Here is a 14,793-nt window from a genome sequence, read left to right as displayed (position 1 = left end):
ATGTCAGTACATTAAATGCTTTCCATCAAGGATAAAGCTTTATATCCTAGTTTCTTCTAATTAAAAATGTTTCAAGTTCACCTGAATAAAACACAAGAGAGCTTTAACATATTTACATGTTTATTTTTCAGACGTTAGCACAAGTATATAAGTTATAATTTTTTAATTACAAAAGAGAAGAAAGAAAAGAAAATATTCATATATATGTTGATGTTCTCATTGCTGAATCATTAAAATGTCACAGGGTCTGTTTTTTTTGCGGCTGAATTAGTATAATATATTTTTGGAACCTAAAGTAAGAAAGGTATATATTTAATATTTAATGAAAACGAGAAAGAGTTAAGTCTAGAAATAAGAAACAGACCTAACTCACTAATATTTCCAAGAAATACTATCATGTAATCATTTTCCTTTCTAATTACAATAACAGTTGATTCATTGACCCATACAAATAATTTGCATCATGTTAAAAAAAAAAGTAAAAAACAACAATCTCTTATCATACCATAAATTTTGTTAGTTACAAAAGAAAGTTAAATCCCCTGTCAGCAGTGCCGCTGTTTTGAGACTTTCAAGACCGCAATTGATGGATGCTTATGTATACACACAACCACCTCGCGTTACCTCTCCGTCATTGCTTTACGTTAAAGACAATCATAGAATTGTCGCACAGAATCGTCGATCGATTAAAAAAATTACTTATTATTTTTTTAAAGAAATCTCGATATACAAGAATTATTTTAGATTATTAATCTAAATAAAGATGGCGCACTCGACAATTTTTTGTTGTTTATCATTCTCTATTCTACCTATCGTCATCGACGATTTAGGAAGAGATCGCGCGGCAAACAGCAGCAAATATCGAAAGAAACAGGTACCTTTGATGATGTTACATGCCCATAGACAAAGAACACGATCACGATTTTTCGAGTGCAAGACGGAGCGCACCATTCGTATACACTCTCGCTGTCATTCACTCTTTCTACATTTATCTCTGTCCGAACACTAGCGAACACGTTGATAAACAATGCGTATCCACGCGTATCGCGCGCGGGCGCGCGAGCGCGCGGGAGAAAAATCAACAGCGGTGGCGACGCAAAGAGCTTCGCCGCGCACTCCCGCTATTGCTCATACTTATTTATACACTTGTTATATTTAAAATGAAAGAGAGGCGCGCACTAAGTAACTGGCGCTAGAGACGTAGACGTAGACGGCGGATGGAGAAGCACAGCGCCGTACGGATAGTCTATCACATTTTCACCGGGATGGTACGTTGAAATTATTATCATTTTAATCTTGCTCCACCGAATGTTGAGCGAGGATGAAATGAGTGCACCTGGGTGAAGTCACGGTCGATGACGACGTGCGTCATGTGCGATGCGATACGACGCGATTGCGAGCGAATCAACGGAAGTCGTTGGACTCACTCGTAAATATTAATATAACAGTCTTCGCGACATAGAGCGAAGAGAATATTACTATATTCCGACACGTTGAGCGTTTTTAAACGGGAATAATTTTTATCTCTGCGAAGACACCAGGTGCTTTTTTCGGGTAATGGAACAACCGACGCTTTTGTATACCTCCGGACGTCTTTTTACCCGGATGTCGTTTTACACGCGAGAGACACTGGTGACTGGAGCGTTGAGCGACATTTATCGCTTGTTGTCTTTCGCGACGAGATTGTCTCTCTGTCTGTCTTGCCTGCCTGCCTGCATGCGTGCGTGCGTACAAACGTATGTACGTACATGCATGCACTCGTCCCCGCGACGCTGCGCGACTCCACGCGACTCTTCGAGCAGACTCGAGAATGACGTAAACCTCCAACAATGAAGCGTGATGTCACACATGAAGTTCGCACAGACTCTCCAAACCGTCGCGTTGCACCTCCACTCCGCACGCTCGCGCCTTGCGCATGCGCGCAACTTCGGGGACCTTGAATTTTCTCCTCGGTTCGTATTGTAGCAACATGCTTGATGATACGGTGAGCTTTCTATTAAGACTTTTAGGCGACACACATCGATACGGCACGATTGGACGCAGCAAGAGTGGGTGCTTTCTCTAAAAAAGGTTTTAGATGACATACAATCGACATAGATCTTCATATATTTAACATAAGTTTAACATTTCTCTTTTTTTTTATTGTAAAAGTTTGCGAATAGTTTGGGAAAGTTTAGGAAAATAGTCTCATAATTTAAGAAATAATTTATTTATAATCAATTAAAATTAATCGAGCATATAGTTAACAGAAATATTTAACATTTCTCTTTTTTTATTGCAGTTTGAAAATAGTTTGGGAAAGTTTAGGAAAATTGTCTCATAAGTTTGGGAAATAATTATAATTGTTAAATAAATTTAATAAATAAAAATCAATTCTATTATTATGCGGTAACATTTTCTATTTTATCGATTGTGCACTTACATCTATTTTGACTATGTATCCTATAAATTCTGTTATGTTACTTTAGAGTAATCTTATTCCACCACACATCAAAAGATACGAAGTTCTTTTTCATTTCAAATAATTATGAAAAAATAATTGTTTATATTTAAATTACATGTGCATATTGCATAGCATGAAAAATCAATCTAAGTGAAAAAATTATTCAAAGAAAAATTAAAACTTGAGATACTATAATCTCATTTTAATTTTAACTTCTTCTGCAAAGCAAGAATGAGACAAATCAGAGACTCACTGAGCGATCATAATAACTAATAAATACACCCAATGCTTGTATGTGTACGATAAAATTTTTCACACACGTTTTCACAGGAATTGAAAAGAAAATTAATAAAAAGTTAGGAAAATCTATTCAATATTTTCTGAAATGTACAAAGGGCGTTGTTTTGACATATGTAATTAGAATGTTTCGAAAGAAATTGAATTAGTACCTATATATATTAAATAAATCATTGCATTACAATAACATGATTCATACTGCCGATCTTTAAATTTTAACAGTATTTTGGCCTTTTTTATTACAGAAAGCTTTCTTGACATGAAATTGAATAATTTAGTAACAAGAAAATGTTCTTTTTTTTCTGATATTTAATGTTCTATAACTGATGTGTAATTGAAAATTGTTGATAAAGATTATTCGGCATATCATACTGAATAGTTTAATATACTTATTAGAAAACTTGCTTCGCATTCTGGATTTTAGTTTTATATGCTTATGTAATCGTAAAGGATCCTTTACGTAGAAGTCGTAGATAGTCGTGAAATTTTAAGTCATAGAAAATTAATGAATCGCAGTAGAATATGAGAAGAATACTCGACTATGATTAGTCAATTTTTTACGACGTTATGACTTTTATTGTAGGGATTTACAATATGTAAAGGACCCTTTAATGCGGAGTCCTTTATATAAAAATCGTAGACGGTCGTAGGAAACTGATCAATTCCAATCGAGTATTCTCTTTATATTTGGTTGGTTTCCTATGACTTAAGATCTCACGGCCGTCTACGATTTCTGTGTAGAGGACCCTTAAGTGGTTCACTTGCACATTGTAACAATTGTCCACTGCCAATCGCAGCGACTTCTGCGTAGAAAGTTAAAAAATTTTTTTTCTAGCGTTGTGATTGACTTGTACGCAGTTGCCTCATGTACAATTGATATACCTTTATCCGCTCTTATTAGAATGTTAAGTAACCGAAGTATTTTTTATATACATCTTTCGTTGCTCATTTGAAAAAAACGTCATGTTCTTTTAACAAAATCTTATTTAAGAAACCGATAAAAAATGATATGAAAAAGTTTAATCGCTTTTTATCGTAATTATGAATTATGGAAATTAACAGAAGAATATCGCACATCCATGATCGCACATTCTTGTCGATTCCTTTCATAAATATTCTATTTATTATAATATTATATGATTTTGTATCATGGCACACAAAAAACCTAAGCCAGTAAAACATAAGCAATAAGGAAATTAACATGTTGGATTGGCTTACTTACATTTTATTGCTTAAATTTTTTTGTGTCACGGCTCTGACGATAGTCAAAATTTTTATCTGAAGAAAAACACATTTTAAAATATAGAATATCGTTTCATGAAAAATTCTTGAAAATATGTATGATTAGATGCATCAATAGAACAAAATAACAAAAAATGATAACTTAATTAAATAAGAAATATTATAAGATAATTTAACACAAAAATTTGGTATTTGATGTCATATAAATAATGATGACAATAAATATATATCTACACTGCATTAAAGTTGCTTGCGATATATTTAAATATATCTTAAATGCATTTTAAAATAAAAATTTTTATTTTATGATATTTATCGCAATAAGTTGTAAATTTTAAGTTGCTATTAGCATTATCATTGAAATTGATAATCAATTTAATTTATGGGATTATATTATTTCAATCAATGATTGAGTTGCAAATTCAACGAAGATGTATTTAAAATATATGAAACATTATTAGGCACTAAGATCTAGATGCGACTACTTATAGACTTTTTTCCCAATTTTTGAAAATTTATATATATAAAGCCTAGTATCATTATTTATTATCGAAAATATAAAAGTAATGAACTCATATTAATGATAATTTATGATAATTGATGATTTTGAAATAACGCTTAAACTTGTTATAAAATATAATTATGTATATATTTTTATATATTGATAGAAAAAATCAAATTTCAAACTATATGATTACAACTACAATCACGATTTCCAAAAATTCGGATTCTGCTGTAATCGCCTCTCGAAGGTTTCATACCAGCTCTGTAATGTAGACAGAGGCACAAAGTTCTCAGTAGGATTTGGTGTCATTTGAGCTTGTGTCACTGTAAAACTAGTCACATAATTCACAAAACTTGTCAACATCTTTTGTACGAATTCCATGGAAGAACTGGTTGTAGTTGCGGCAACGGTAGCTATCTGCTGCTCAATTACTGTCAATGGATCAACTGACACACCAATCTGCGCAAAGTGCGAGATCTTACCAACTCCAAAAATTCCTAAATTGCTATTCACAAATTCATGGTTTTTCTTCAAATTCGATATCTTGAAAATGGCCGATGGCTTAGAATTGGAAATATATCCAAGAAATTGCCAATTGGGTGGTGCATTTGGATCTGGCCAACTAAAATATACTGTAAACAATGATTTTTCAATGATCAATTTTAAAAAAGGACATCTCTATACTTCGTATGCAAACTATTTTATTGCTTCGTTTCAAAACTAATTCGCTGTCTTACCTGTACCTCCCATACCATCTGAGAAAGGAATAGTACCAGTCAGGAACACTACTATATGATTTATATTGTCAGCATCAGGTATAGTAATCAAGAACTGATTCTCACCAACTTGTTGAAAGTCGGTTTGGACCTAAAAAATAAAAATTATAATTTATACAAAATTGTACATAGAGGATGAATGTAATGTGGCTGTCAAGTTTTACAGGAAGATTCTATTAGTTTCTAATTTTCTAATTAATGAGAAAAACCATCATAGGATCAAGGATTCTTGTGAAGATAAAATGGTTTCATATTGAACAATTTTATCATATATATGCATCATAAATTGTTACTACTTAAAATTTCTTTTTAAAAAAATAATGATAAAAATTCGATCATTATTTCATTATATTGAGGATCATTGTTTAAGGTATTGATTGTTTTTATATTTATGATTTTGATATTAACTTTAATGTACTTAAAATTACACAATATCAAAAATATCCAGCTTATTAGCTTTATTTTTCTTTAAATTTTATTCATTTTGTGAGTCTAATTAATATTTATTATTTCAAATTAAAAAATGTATTATTCTCTGTATTTCCTTTATACATACTAATCTTATTAATACAAATCGATAAAGAATTAAATAAATCTCAATTAAATTTAACTAATATTTGTAATAGAAAATTTAATTGTCATTATTATTGAAATAAATATATAATATTAATCTAGCATTACTAAGATAAAAATATTTACAGCAAGATTATTAAAAGTAAAGTTAAATTTCACTTAATATAAAAACTTAAAATTCATACTTGAGTCATAATAATTTATAAATTTTTAGAATATTATCTTGTGGACTCAAAAATTATATAAACAAAATTAATTTAAAATTATTATCAATAAAATTAATTTACACACATACACAAAATAATTACAAAATTTTATATTACAAAAACAGAGTAATCGAAAATAATTACTTATAGTATTTGGAGTTTATTGTAATACTTTGCCAGCTTAATAAAATAGAAACTTTTAAAGTAAAGAACTTGTTTCACAAATTGATTAAATAAATTTTATATTATCATTACTACGAGAGATAATAAAAACAGAATTCGATACTTACGAGTCGTCCAGCTACTATTATACCAAGCATTTTTGCAGCACATCTAGATCATTCTATTGTATCTCGTTTATCATAGAGTACACCAGAATGTACTAAAGATCTAGCCCACAAGTGCAAAATTACTTATATCATTCTGTTAAAATCATACAGTCGCACACTACTGTTAACCACGATGGATCATGGAAAAAGCCAGATAATAATGTGCATAATGGCCGCAGCACAGACTCTTGCTAACGCATAATGCATAGTGTATAAGAGAATCAACCAATCAAAGTTCTTCTTTTCCACTGAATGAGAGAAAAGAAAGATTCTGATTAGTTGATTCGTTTATGCACTATGCTTTAATGCGTTATGCAAAAGTCCGTGCTGCGATCTTTAAAGTGCCATTTCATGAAACGCCGAAAAGCAGCAGAGAGAAATCTGAAAGAGAACATCTTTTTTCGTTTACATACCAAATCTGGTAGAATCCACGTTTTTGTGGTTCTTTTCCATGTTATTATATACGTGAGTTAGACAAGGACGAACAATCAAAGTTGATTCGAGTTGATTATCTGTTCTTAGGTCTGTTTTTTATTGCTGTACTTTCTGAATTGGTACACATAGTGCAATAAGTTGAAGTGAAACAAATATACATTATATACCGGTTCAGAGTGTAGCAATAAAAAACAGACCTCTTGTCTAATCCATTCAATAGTACGGAAGAGAATCACAAAAATGCGGATATCCTATGAATTGATACATACACGAAAAAATTAATTATAGGATAAAGAGATCCGAGGATCTTTCTGTCCTTTTTGGCCATGTTCCAAATTTATTACCAGCACTGAAAATGTTATAGTTTATGTTACGTGCACAGATTTTTAATAAATTTTGTGCAGTCAATTTTGTAATACAGTCTTTGTCGTATGATAAATGTGTGAAGGATAGAGAAGTTCTCGGATCTCTCTATCCTTCACACATTTATCGTACGATAAAGGCTGTATTCCAAAATTGACCGCCCAAAATTTACTGAAAATTTAGTGTATGTGACGTAAACTGTAGCATTTTCAGTGTTGGCAGTAAAGTTTGGAACACGGCCCAAAACGCACAAATCTCACCCAAATGGCTATAGAGGTCACCTGGACCTTCTACAATAAGCCATTAATTATAAGGCTGGGTTTTCACCTGACGCTACGACGCTCAATTTCAGCGTCAGAAACAGATCGCATGATCAAAGTTAATGTTTGATATTTATCAAATATTTCTATCACGTGATTTATTTTGACGCCAAAAATGAGCGTCGAACATCGGCATGAAAAGGTACCCTAAATCAGAAGTCAGAAGTTAAAAACTGACAACTGTCATTGGTTAATTTTTAACTTCTGACTTCTGATTTATGACTAATGTACTTATTGTAGAAGGCCCATTAAACGGGAAGCACAGACTTTTATATAATGCATAAAACATGAGGCATAAGAAAATCAACCAATTAGAGTCATTTATTTCACGGAAAGGAAGGAAATAAAGGACAAAGGTTCAGTTCACTGTAAATTTTCGTTTATGGAACGCCTGTTTTCTTTAGGCTTGTTCTTCTTGACTGAATTTTTGCACTAATTCTCTTCAGGAGAAAGAAGAGAAAGAAAGATGAACTGGTGCAAAAATTCAGACAAGAAGAATGGGCCTTTTGTTCATATTTATTTCTAACTATAATGCGATCATAATACGAGATCTATTCGCGTTGCACGAAATCCCCAAATATTTTTGCATTTAAAATTAGATAGATACATATTTTACCTTAAAAAGAGAGAAAGCGAAGATGTCGAGTGCCAAAAGTGCAAGCAACGCGAACAGACCTACTATTGTAATAATATGAAGGTTGTCAATGTTGATTCTTTACTATATCTATGACATGGGAACGTATCGAATTGATCTTATTTCTCGTATGTTCTCGTAGTAAGAGCGAAATGAAAGTAAAATGTCAAAATATTCATATATTTTTGCCTTTATTTTTGTTGCTGTTAGTTGATTACGTATTATATGTTGGTAATACTCGCTACGTTTCGATCCGAAGCGTTTACAATCCGATATTTTCAATCTTAGTTTGTTCTACTTCGCTGAGAAAAGTGGATTGAAGTGCATCGAAACTTAACTCGTTTACATCCGAGAAATTCACTTCGAAGTCTGAAGTGAATCAGGGAATATCGGGATTGGACTTGGTTGGATGTAAACAAGGCCATTGTTGCATATTATTGCAGTATATGGCACACGCATAATAATTTTGAATTATAAAGCGCAACGAAGTTGTGTGTTTGTCTCGCAAACGTACGAATTTCGACTTTCCAATCTTTCCATAGCGAAACCTGCAAGACGATACGAGTACGGGGTGCGCATGGTTGCATGCTGCCATGATCCAGCTGCCCTAAATGCCGTAATGAGAACTGATAGTCGTCATCTTTCCCACCACTACCATCAGCATCATCAGCACCAGCCGCTCGCTGTCATTGTCATTGTGTTCCTGGCATTTTATTATTGCGGAGGTGTCCATGAAGACGATGTTCCGCGTCACGGAGCAGTATCATTAACGTGACGTTCTGTAGCGTTCGCGTTCGATTCATGGATTTCGCATGAGAGAACAGAGGCCTCCTGCCGAGGGAAAAAGAAAGAGATCTACTTACGTACATATATATCTCCTTCAAGTATAAACTGACGTGCTCGTCCATGTGGGATATCTCACAATCCAGAAGTGAGTAAGAAGTGAATCTTCATTTGCCCTACAAACAAATATAATTATATGCACTCGGTGTTTTTTTTTAAGGTGGAAAAAAGTTATTGCGCGAATAATTATACGCCGTATGTGATGCGTTGCGCGTTACAAGGTTGACACATGTCGCCGAATTGGCCGTCGGTTGCATAGTGCTGACTGCTGCATACTTGCATAGTAATAAGCCAGGCGAGTAGGTAGGCATAGGAACGTGGAATAGAACGGAACACGCGCTCGATGCTGTATTTCGCATTATGTCATGTCACGTTACTTTACAGTGTCTTATGTTGCACACTATGGATTTCAGATGAAAAGCAGAAAAAGCATTTTGGATGTACGAAATCTCATATTTTTTTCATAATAAATATATATTAAGGCATCGCTAGGAAGAAAATGTACGGTAACATTACGAGCATGAAAATTGAGAGAACTCATTCGTCAGCTTTATTCTGTGTTTAAAGTGAAATTATTACATTCAAATTTTGGAAATAACGTGCAGAAAATGTAATTGCAATGAACAATTGCAATGTGTATCTAATTAGAATTTTTTTTTATTTGTTGCATTATCTTTGGCAAAATTTATGATTTTTCCGTTATCTAGCTTATTGATAACACTGGTATCTTTATCTCTACCTCTCTATATTTTTCAGAAGTATAAAGAATGTGCAGAGTGTAGTGAAAAAAATCATTCAATTCTCGAGCAAGACATGTAACTTTTTCTTTCTAAATTAGACAATTCCACTTGTGTAATCTACATGTAAAAAAGTCAACTAAAATTGGTAATAATTGACATTGTTATTTAAAAGCAATAATCTCACAAGTTTATTTTTTCACACACACACAGAGTGGTCTCACCAATTTCAATTAATTGACCAATTGTATTGGAACTGATCACATTTGTTGTTAAGTAGAATTAACCAATCTCAGTTAATTAACCGATTAAGTTAATCGAAGTTGATGAAATCAGCCGATATTCATAATCAGAATTCTTATAAGACAGTCTTAAGTACACTAGTCTAAAATGTCATAAGCCAATCACAGAACTGTATTAGCACCTTAACCTCAGATCTACATTTTTAAGCCTTAAACCATCCTTAAACCATAAGAAATGAATGAATCAATTATTCTCCTCGCATTCGAGTGTAGTTGATTAATTATGATTTATGGCTTAAAGCTTAAAACTATTGTAGATCCGGACTAAGACATTACTTAAAACAGTTTTAAAATAAGAACAGATTATGAACGGTATTCGTAAGTCTGTTCTTATTTCAAGATCGTCTCAAATTATATTTTAAGATGCTAATTGTGCATATATATATGCACAATTGCATATATATATATATATGTATGCATTTGAAATAAAAACTGATTATGAATGTCGATCATAACAATATCGTTTAAACTGTATCTATCTTAGAATGTGCTTAGAATAAAATTTTTGATAATTGTAGGAAGATCAAAAATATAAAATAAAAAGATAAACATATGCCTGTATTTATAGTCAAGCTTTATATTTAAGGCTTCCTTATCTACATTTATCTTTAGCTGCTCTACGAATTATTTTATTGATTATTGAGCACCTAAAAATAAATTTAAGGAAGCCTTAAATATAAGATTTAACTATGAATACGGACAATAGGTTTTCTTATTGTCATTTAAATGATTTTAAACATAAGAATCAATTGTAAATATTATTTAAAAATAGTCTTAAAAGGATCCTAAAGTGAAATCCGAATTCCGATGAGATCACTGTTTTACTGATAAAATGACAGCAACAAAATTTTATATGTATATATACACACCACATATATATAGATTTTCGTAGAATAATAGCATTTTAATTAGACGTCTAAATTTAATTCTAAGAATATCACGTTGTTTGTTCATATATATAAATTGTCAATCTGTGGATCATAATTTCGTAAGTACAAATTGCAAAGCTTTTATATCAAGCAAATGTTATTAGATATTGACAACTCCGATGCCATATTGGAGAAATGATAAAGAAGATCTCAATTTAAATAATTTTTTCGTTCTTGACATAAATTACTTTACAAACTCATTAACATGTGTATCTTGGAAAAGGATTTTTAAATTTGTAAAAGAGAAAAAAGGTAATTGTTATACAAAAATTATTGCATTTAATCGGTAATACAGATAATTTTAGGATTTTCTTAAGATATAATGAGTCAATTATCACAGGCTAATAGTCTATTCTTATTTTAAGATCATCTTAAGTCTTAAGAATTAAGATGTTAATGCGACTCTTGATTAAGATCATACTTAAGACTTAATTGGCTTATATAAGAATTGACTATGAATAGAGAATGGAAATAAATTATTTTCGATTCAAATGAATTGTTATTGATTTATATTCATATGCAAAAGCATATGAATTTTTTAAATCAACAGTTAGGAATGTATATAAAAATAGAATAAACCAAAGAAAGATTCATTTGAAGAGTATGAAATATATCATAATTTACAAAAACAAATTAGTGAACAATTATAATGAGTTGTATTAGAATAAAACATCAAGAATTATAAAATTGCTGAAAAAGTCAAAATACAAGTCAGAACCATTCAGACTATAAATAATAAGGTTATTCACAGTGACAAAGAAATAAATACATAATAAATAAACCTGTCGTTTAAGACTCATGGACATGAATTAAATTATAACTCATTTATTATATCTACGTATGCATGATGCAATCACTCGATGTCGGATTGTAAAATTTAAACTGTTTTTTTTTTGCAGTTTAATTAATAACATTAATACAGAAATATGACATTTATTTAAAAGCTTTTTTGTATAATATGGCCGAAACGTTCAAGGTTGTAACAACAAGTTAATGATTTACATTTAAATTAAATCAGTGAAAAATAATTTATTTTGTAATAATTTATTTTGTTTTAATTTTAATTTATTTTTTTCAGACTAGTATCGCGCTATATTTATTCTCATTTGCTCAACCAAGATAATATTTCATGTCATATGTATTAGTATAAAATAACTCGTAAACTATTAATTTTTTTAATAGCTTTACTTTTATATGCGGAATAATCAGACGAATCATCTTATGTAAAAGAAAATCATTTTAAAAAGTGGTAATCTCGATATGAAAAATTGATTTTTTTCGAAAATTAATTTTATCAATATTTGCGCCTCTTTAGACCGTACAATTTTCTTCTGAAACGTTTATCCGTACCTTTCATATTTTTCGAGATATTCGAGATATTCTATTTGAAATAAAGCATGTATATATATTTTTATATTTATATTTAATCTCAAGTATATTTATATAAACTAAAACAAGAAGATAATTACCCATAATGTTAAAATTTTATTAATCTGCTTTAAATAAATAAATTGGTAAACAATTGAAAGCATTTTAATAAATTTAACGTTATTGATGATTATCTTTTTTTAGTTTGCGACACAATAAACTCTCTTCAGTATCATTATTTTTGAAGCATTGTGATGCATTAAATATTATTGTAAACATTGATAGACTGAATGCATATGGAAACAAAGTATATACATTACTAAAAGTATACATATTCAGAGGTGCCAAAGGGTTTTCGGGTTATCGCTGTGTCGTCATCCATTGCTAATGCCAAGGTTTCGTGAACTTTGTTGGTACCTCTGAAGAAAATATTCAAGCATCAAAGCATCAAAGATATTATCAAGTATACATATTTTTACAAGTTGTCTGTATTACAGGAGACAGAATATTTTAATTTGGGAATTCCAAATATAGTTGCTGAGTTCGTTAAGTAAGTTTATTTTACTGATATATAAAGAACAATGTAATGATAGAGATAAGATAATAGCTATCAGTATTTTTTGTCTTTAAGATCTTAAATTTTTAATTTTGCATACATATAATTAAACTAACAGAAACAGTAAATCAAAATCAAAACAAATATCAAAGATATGTTTTTTAATTATAGAACGAAGAGATGGAGAGTTCAGAGGAACCAACCAGTTTGCAATCCATATGTCATCTCCATGCCTCGGAGTTATTTCCTAAGCACACAAACTTTGAATGCGAGGATGAAACATTGACAATTCCGTTTACACCATTGAGTGGGGAATCGATTGTGGCATTGGGACGGACAACGGATGGTGTTTTGGCACTTTCAAATTATAGACTTTATCTACAATTAAGTCAAACATGTTATAATATACCTCTGGGTCTCATTGAGCAATTGGAGGTAAAAGAAATATTTTATTTGCATATTGGATGCAAGGATGCACGCTCTTTAAGGTATTTATAATGTACTATTATTTTTTATCCATATAAATGTATTAAATTTTGCTCTTCTACATTATTAATTAATTTATTATTTATTAATTATTGTGTATGACAGATTTATGTAATCACTTTTATTAAAAAGGTATCAATATATTAAATACTGATATTTTAGTTGCGCATTTACTACAAATGAGCACTGTTTAGAATGGTTCAAACGATTGCACAAAGTGACGTATTCACGAAAAAGTATAGAAGATATATTTGCGTTTGCATATTACGCATGGTCGGTAGAAGAAGGCAAAGATTATCCTAGGCTTGGAAAAGATAATAGTTCTTATATTACTACTTTTAATTCAGAAGTAAGAGAGTACTTTCTTTTAAATATTTTTATCTACATCTGAAATTTTTACTTTATATACATATCCAAATCAAATTATATTTCATATAGGTTGAGCGATTAAAATTTAATCTGCATGGTACATGGCGCGTAAGTCAAATAAATAAGGATTATCGGATGTGTCCATCCTATCCACCACAGCTTTTAGTTCCCGCTTGTATTTCTGACGAAACTCTAGAATTTGTTGCCAAATTTCGAAGTTCCAGACGAATTCCAGCTGTTATCTGGAGGTATAGTCTTTATTTTTTTATTTTATATGATTAGTATTTATAATAAATCATCTATTTTATTATTGTAATTACATGTAGACATGTGAATAATGGCGCCGTGATAGCTCGTAGTAGTCAACCGGAAGTTGGTTGGCTCGGTTGGAGAAGTTCTGAGGATGAGGTTCTTCTAAAAGCTCTTGCGGATGCGTGTAGCTATGATAAGGGCGAATCTACTATCGTAGATTCGCCTATTACATATTCCGATACTGGTGACGATGCGTCGAGTGCTGCCAAAGTAAGAGAATTTTAATGAATAAATTCAATTAAAAGAAGAGTACAACTTTTTTTACAATCGTTTAAGAATTGTTATTTCTACATTTTCTTATGTATTTTTCTTCATGGAAACCGAAAATGATCATAATAATTGTAGTGTTGTACTGCAGTTGTATCAGAAAATAATAAAATATATTGAAAACTCACTTTTTTATTATTCTGCATTAATAAATGCATGTACAATTCAGTATTCTACATTTATGCAATGAAAATGGATTATAATAACTGATCAATATTTACAGCTATTTATAATAGCTGATCAATATTCACAGCTATTTATTGATCATAAATCATAAAAGTTTTCGGATTTTCAATATATTTTCTATCAAATATATATACTAATACATAACAGAATTCATTTTTATTTCGATATACAGTGCAAGAAAGAAATGATTTTTTGTTATTGCAGAAAACATGAATCTGTTAGATTTTTCAAATGAGAAATTAAATAAAAAAGAAGATATTAGACATAGGTGTATGTGTATATATATATATATATATATATATATATATATATATA

At 30.8% G+C, this 14,793-nt stretch overlaps 2 protein-coding genes across 2 annotated transcripts; one reads left to right on the top strand and one right to left on the bottom strand.

Annotated features, from left to right (window-relative positions):
* Positions 1-4,615: 4,615 nt before the first annotated feature.
* Positions 4,616-6,362, bottom strand: LOC105622701 (protein OPI10 homolog). Its single transcript, XM_012204114.1, has 3 exons — positions 6,333-6,362; positions 5,225-5,354; positions 4,616-5,119 (listed from the first exon to the last, which is right to left on the bottom strand). Exons 1-3 carry the CDS (start codon positions 6,360-6,362, stop codon positions 4,689-4,691), a joined length of 591 nt encoding a protein of 196 aa, XP_012059504.1. The 3' UTR covers positions 4,616-4,688.
* Positions 6,363-13,038: 6,676 nt separating this feature from the next.
* LOC105622789 (myotubularin-related protein 3-like) lies at positions 13,039-14,250 on the top strand. The gene is made up of 4 exons (XM_012204201.1): positions 13,039-13,346; positions 13,507-13,693; positions 13,783-13,961; positions 14,040-14,250. Exons 1-4 carry the CDS (start codon positions 13,039-13,041, stop codon positions 14,248-14,250), a joined length of 885 nt encoding a protein of 294 aa, XP_012059591.1.
* The last annotated feature ends 543 nt before the right edge of the window (positions 14,251-14,793 follow it).

Source organism: Atta cephalotes (genome assembly GCF_000143395.1).
Source record: "Atta cephalotes unplaced genomic scaffold scaffold00048, whole genome shotgun sequence".
NCBI classification, from domain to species: Eukaryota; Metazoa; Arthropoda; class Insecta; order Hymenoptera; family Formicidae; genus Atta; species Atta cephalotes.
Note: the sequence above shows the minus strand (reverse complement) of the source record. Positions and strands in the feature narration are given on the sequence as shown.

What these genes read in the sequence shown, in the direction of transcription:
- LOC105622701 (XM_012204114.1), bottom strand. Translation starts at nt 6,362, where the DNA reads ATGCTTGGTATAATAGTAGCTGGACGACTC. An exon ending in TAATAGTAGCTGGACGACTC is followed by an intron (nt 5,355 to 6,332) that starts GTAAGTATCGAA and finishes TTTATTTTTTAG; the next exon opens with GTCCAAACCGACTTTCAACA. An exon ending in AGATGGTATGGGAGGTACAG is followed by an intron (nt 5,120 to 5,224) that starts GTAAGACAGCGA and finishes CATTGTTTACAG; the next exon opens with TATATTTTAGTTGGCCAGAT.
- LOC105622789 (XM_012204201.1), top strand. Translation starts at nt 13,039, where the DNA reads ATGGAGAGTTCAGAGGAACCAACCAGTTTGCAATCCATATGTCATCTC. An exon ending in TTACTACTTTTAATTCAGAA is followed by an intron (nt 13,694 to 13,782) that starts GTAAGAGAGTAC and finishes TATTTCATATAG; the next exon opens with GTTGAGCGATTAAAATTTAA. An exon ending in ATTCCAGCTGTTATCTGGAG is followed by an intron (nt 13,962 to 14,039) that starts GTATAGTCTTTA and finishes AATTACATGTAG; the next exon opens with ACATGTGAATAATGGCGCCG.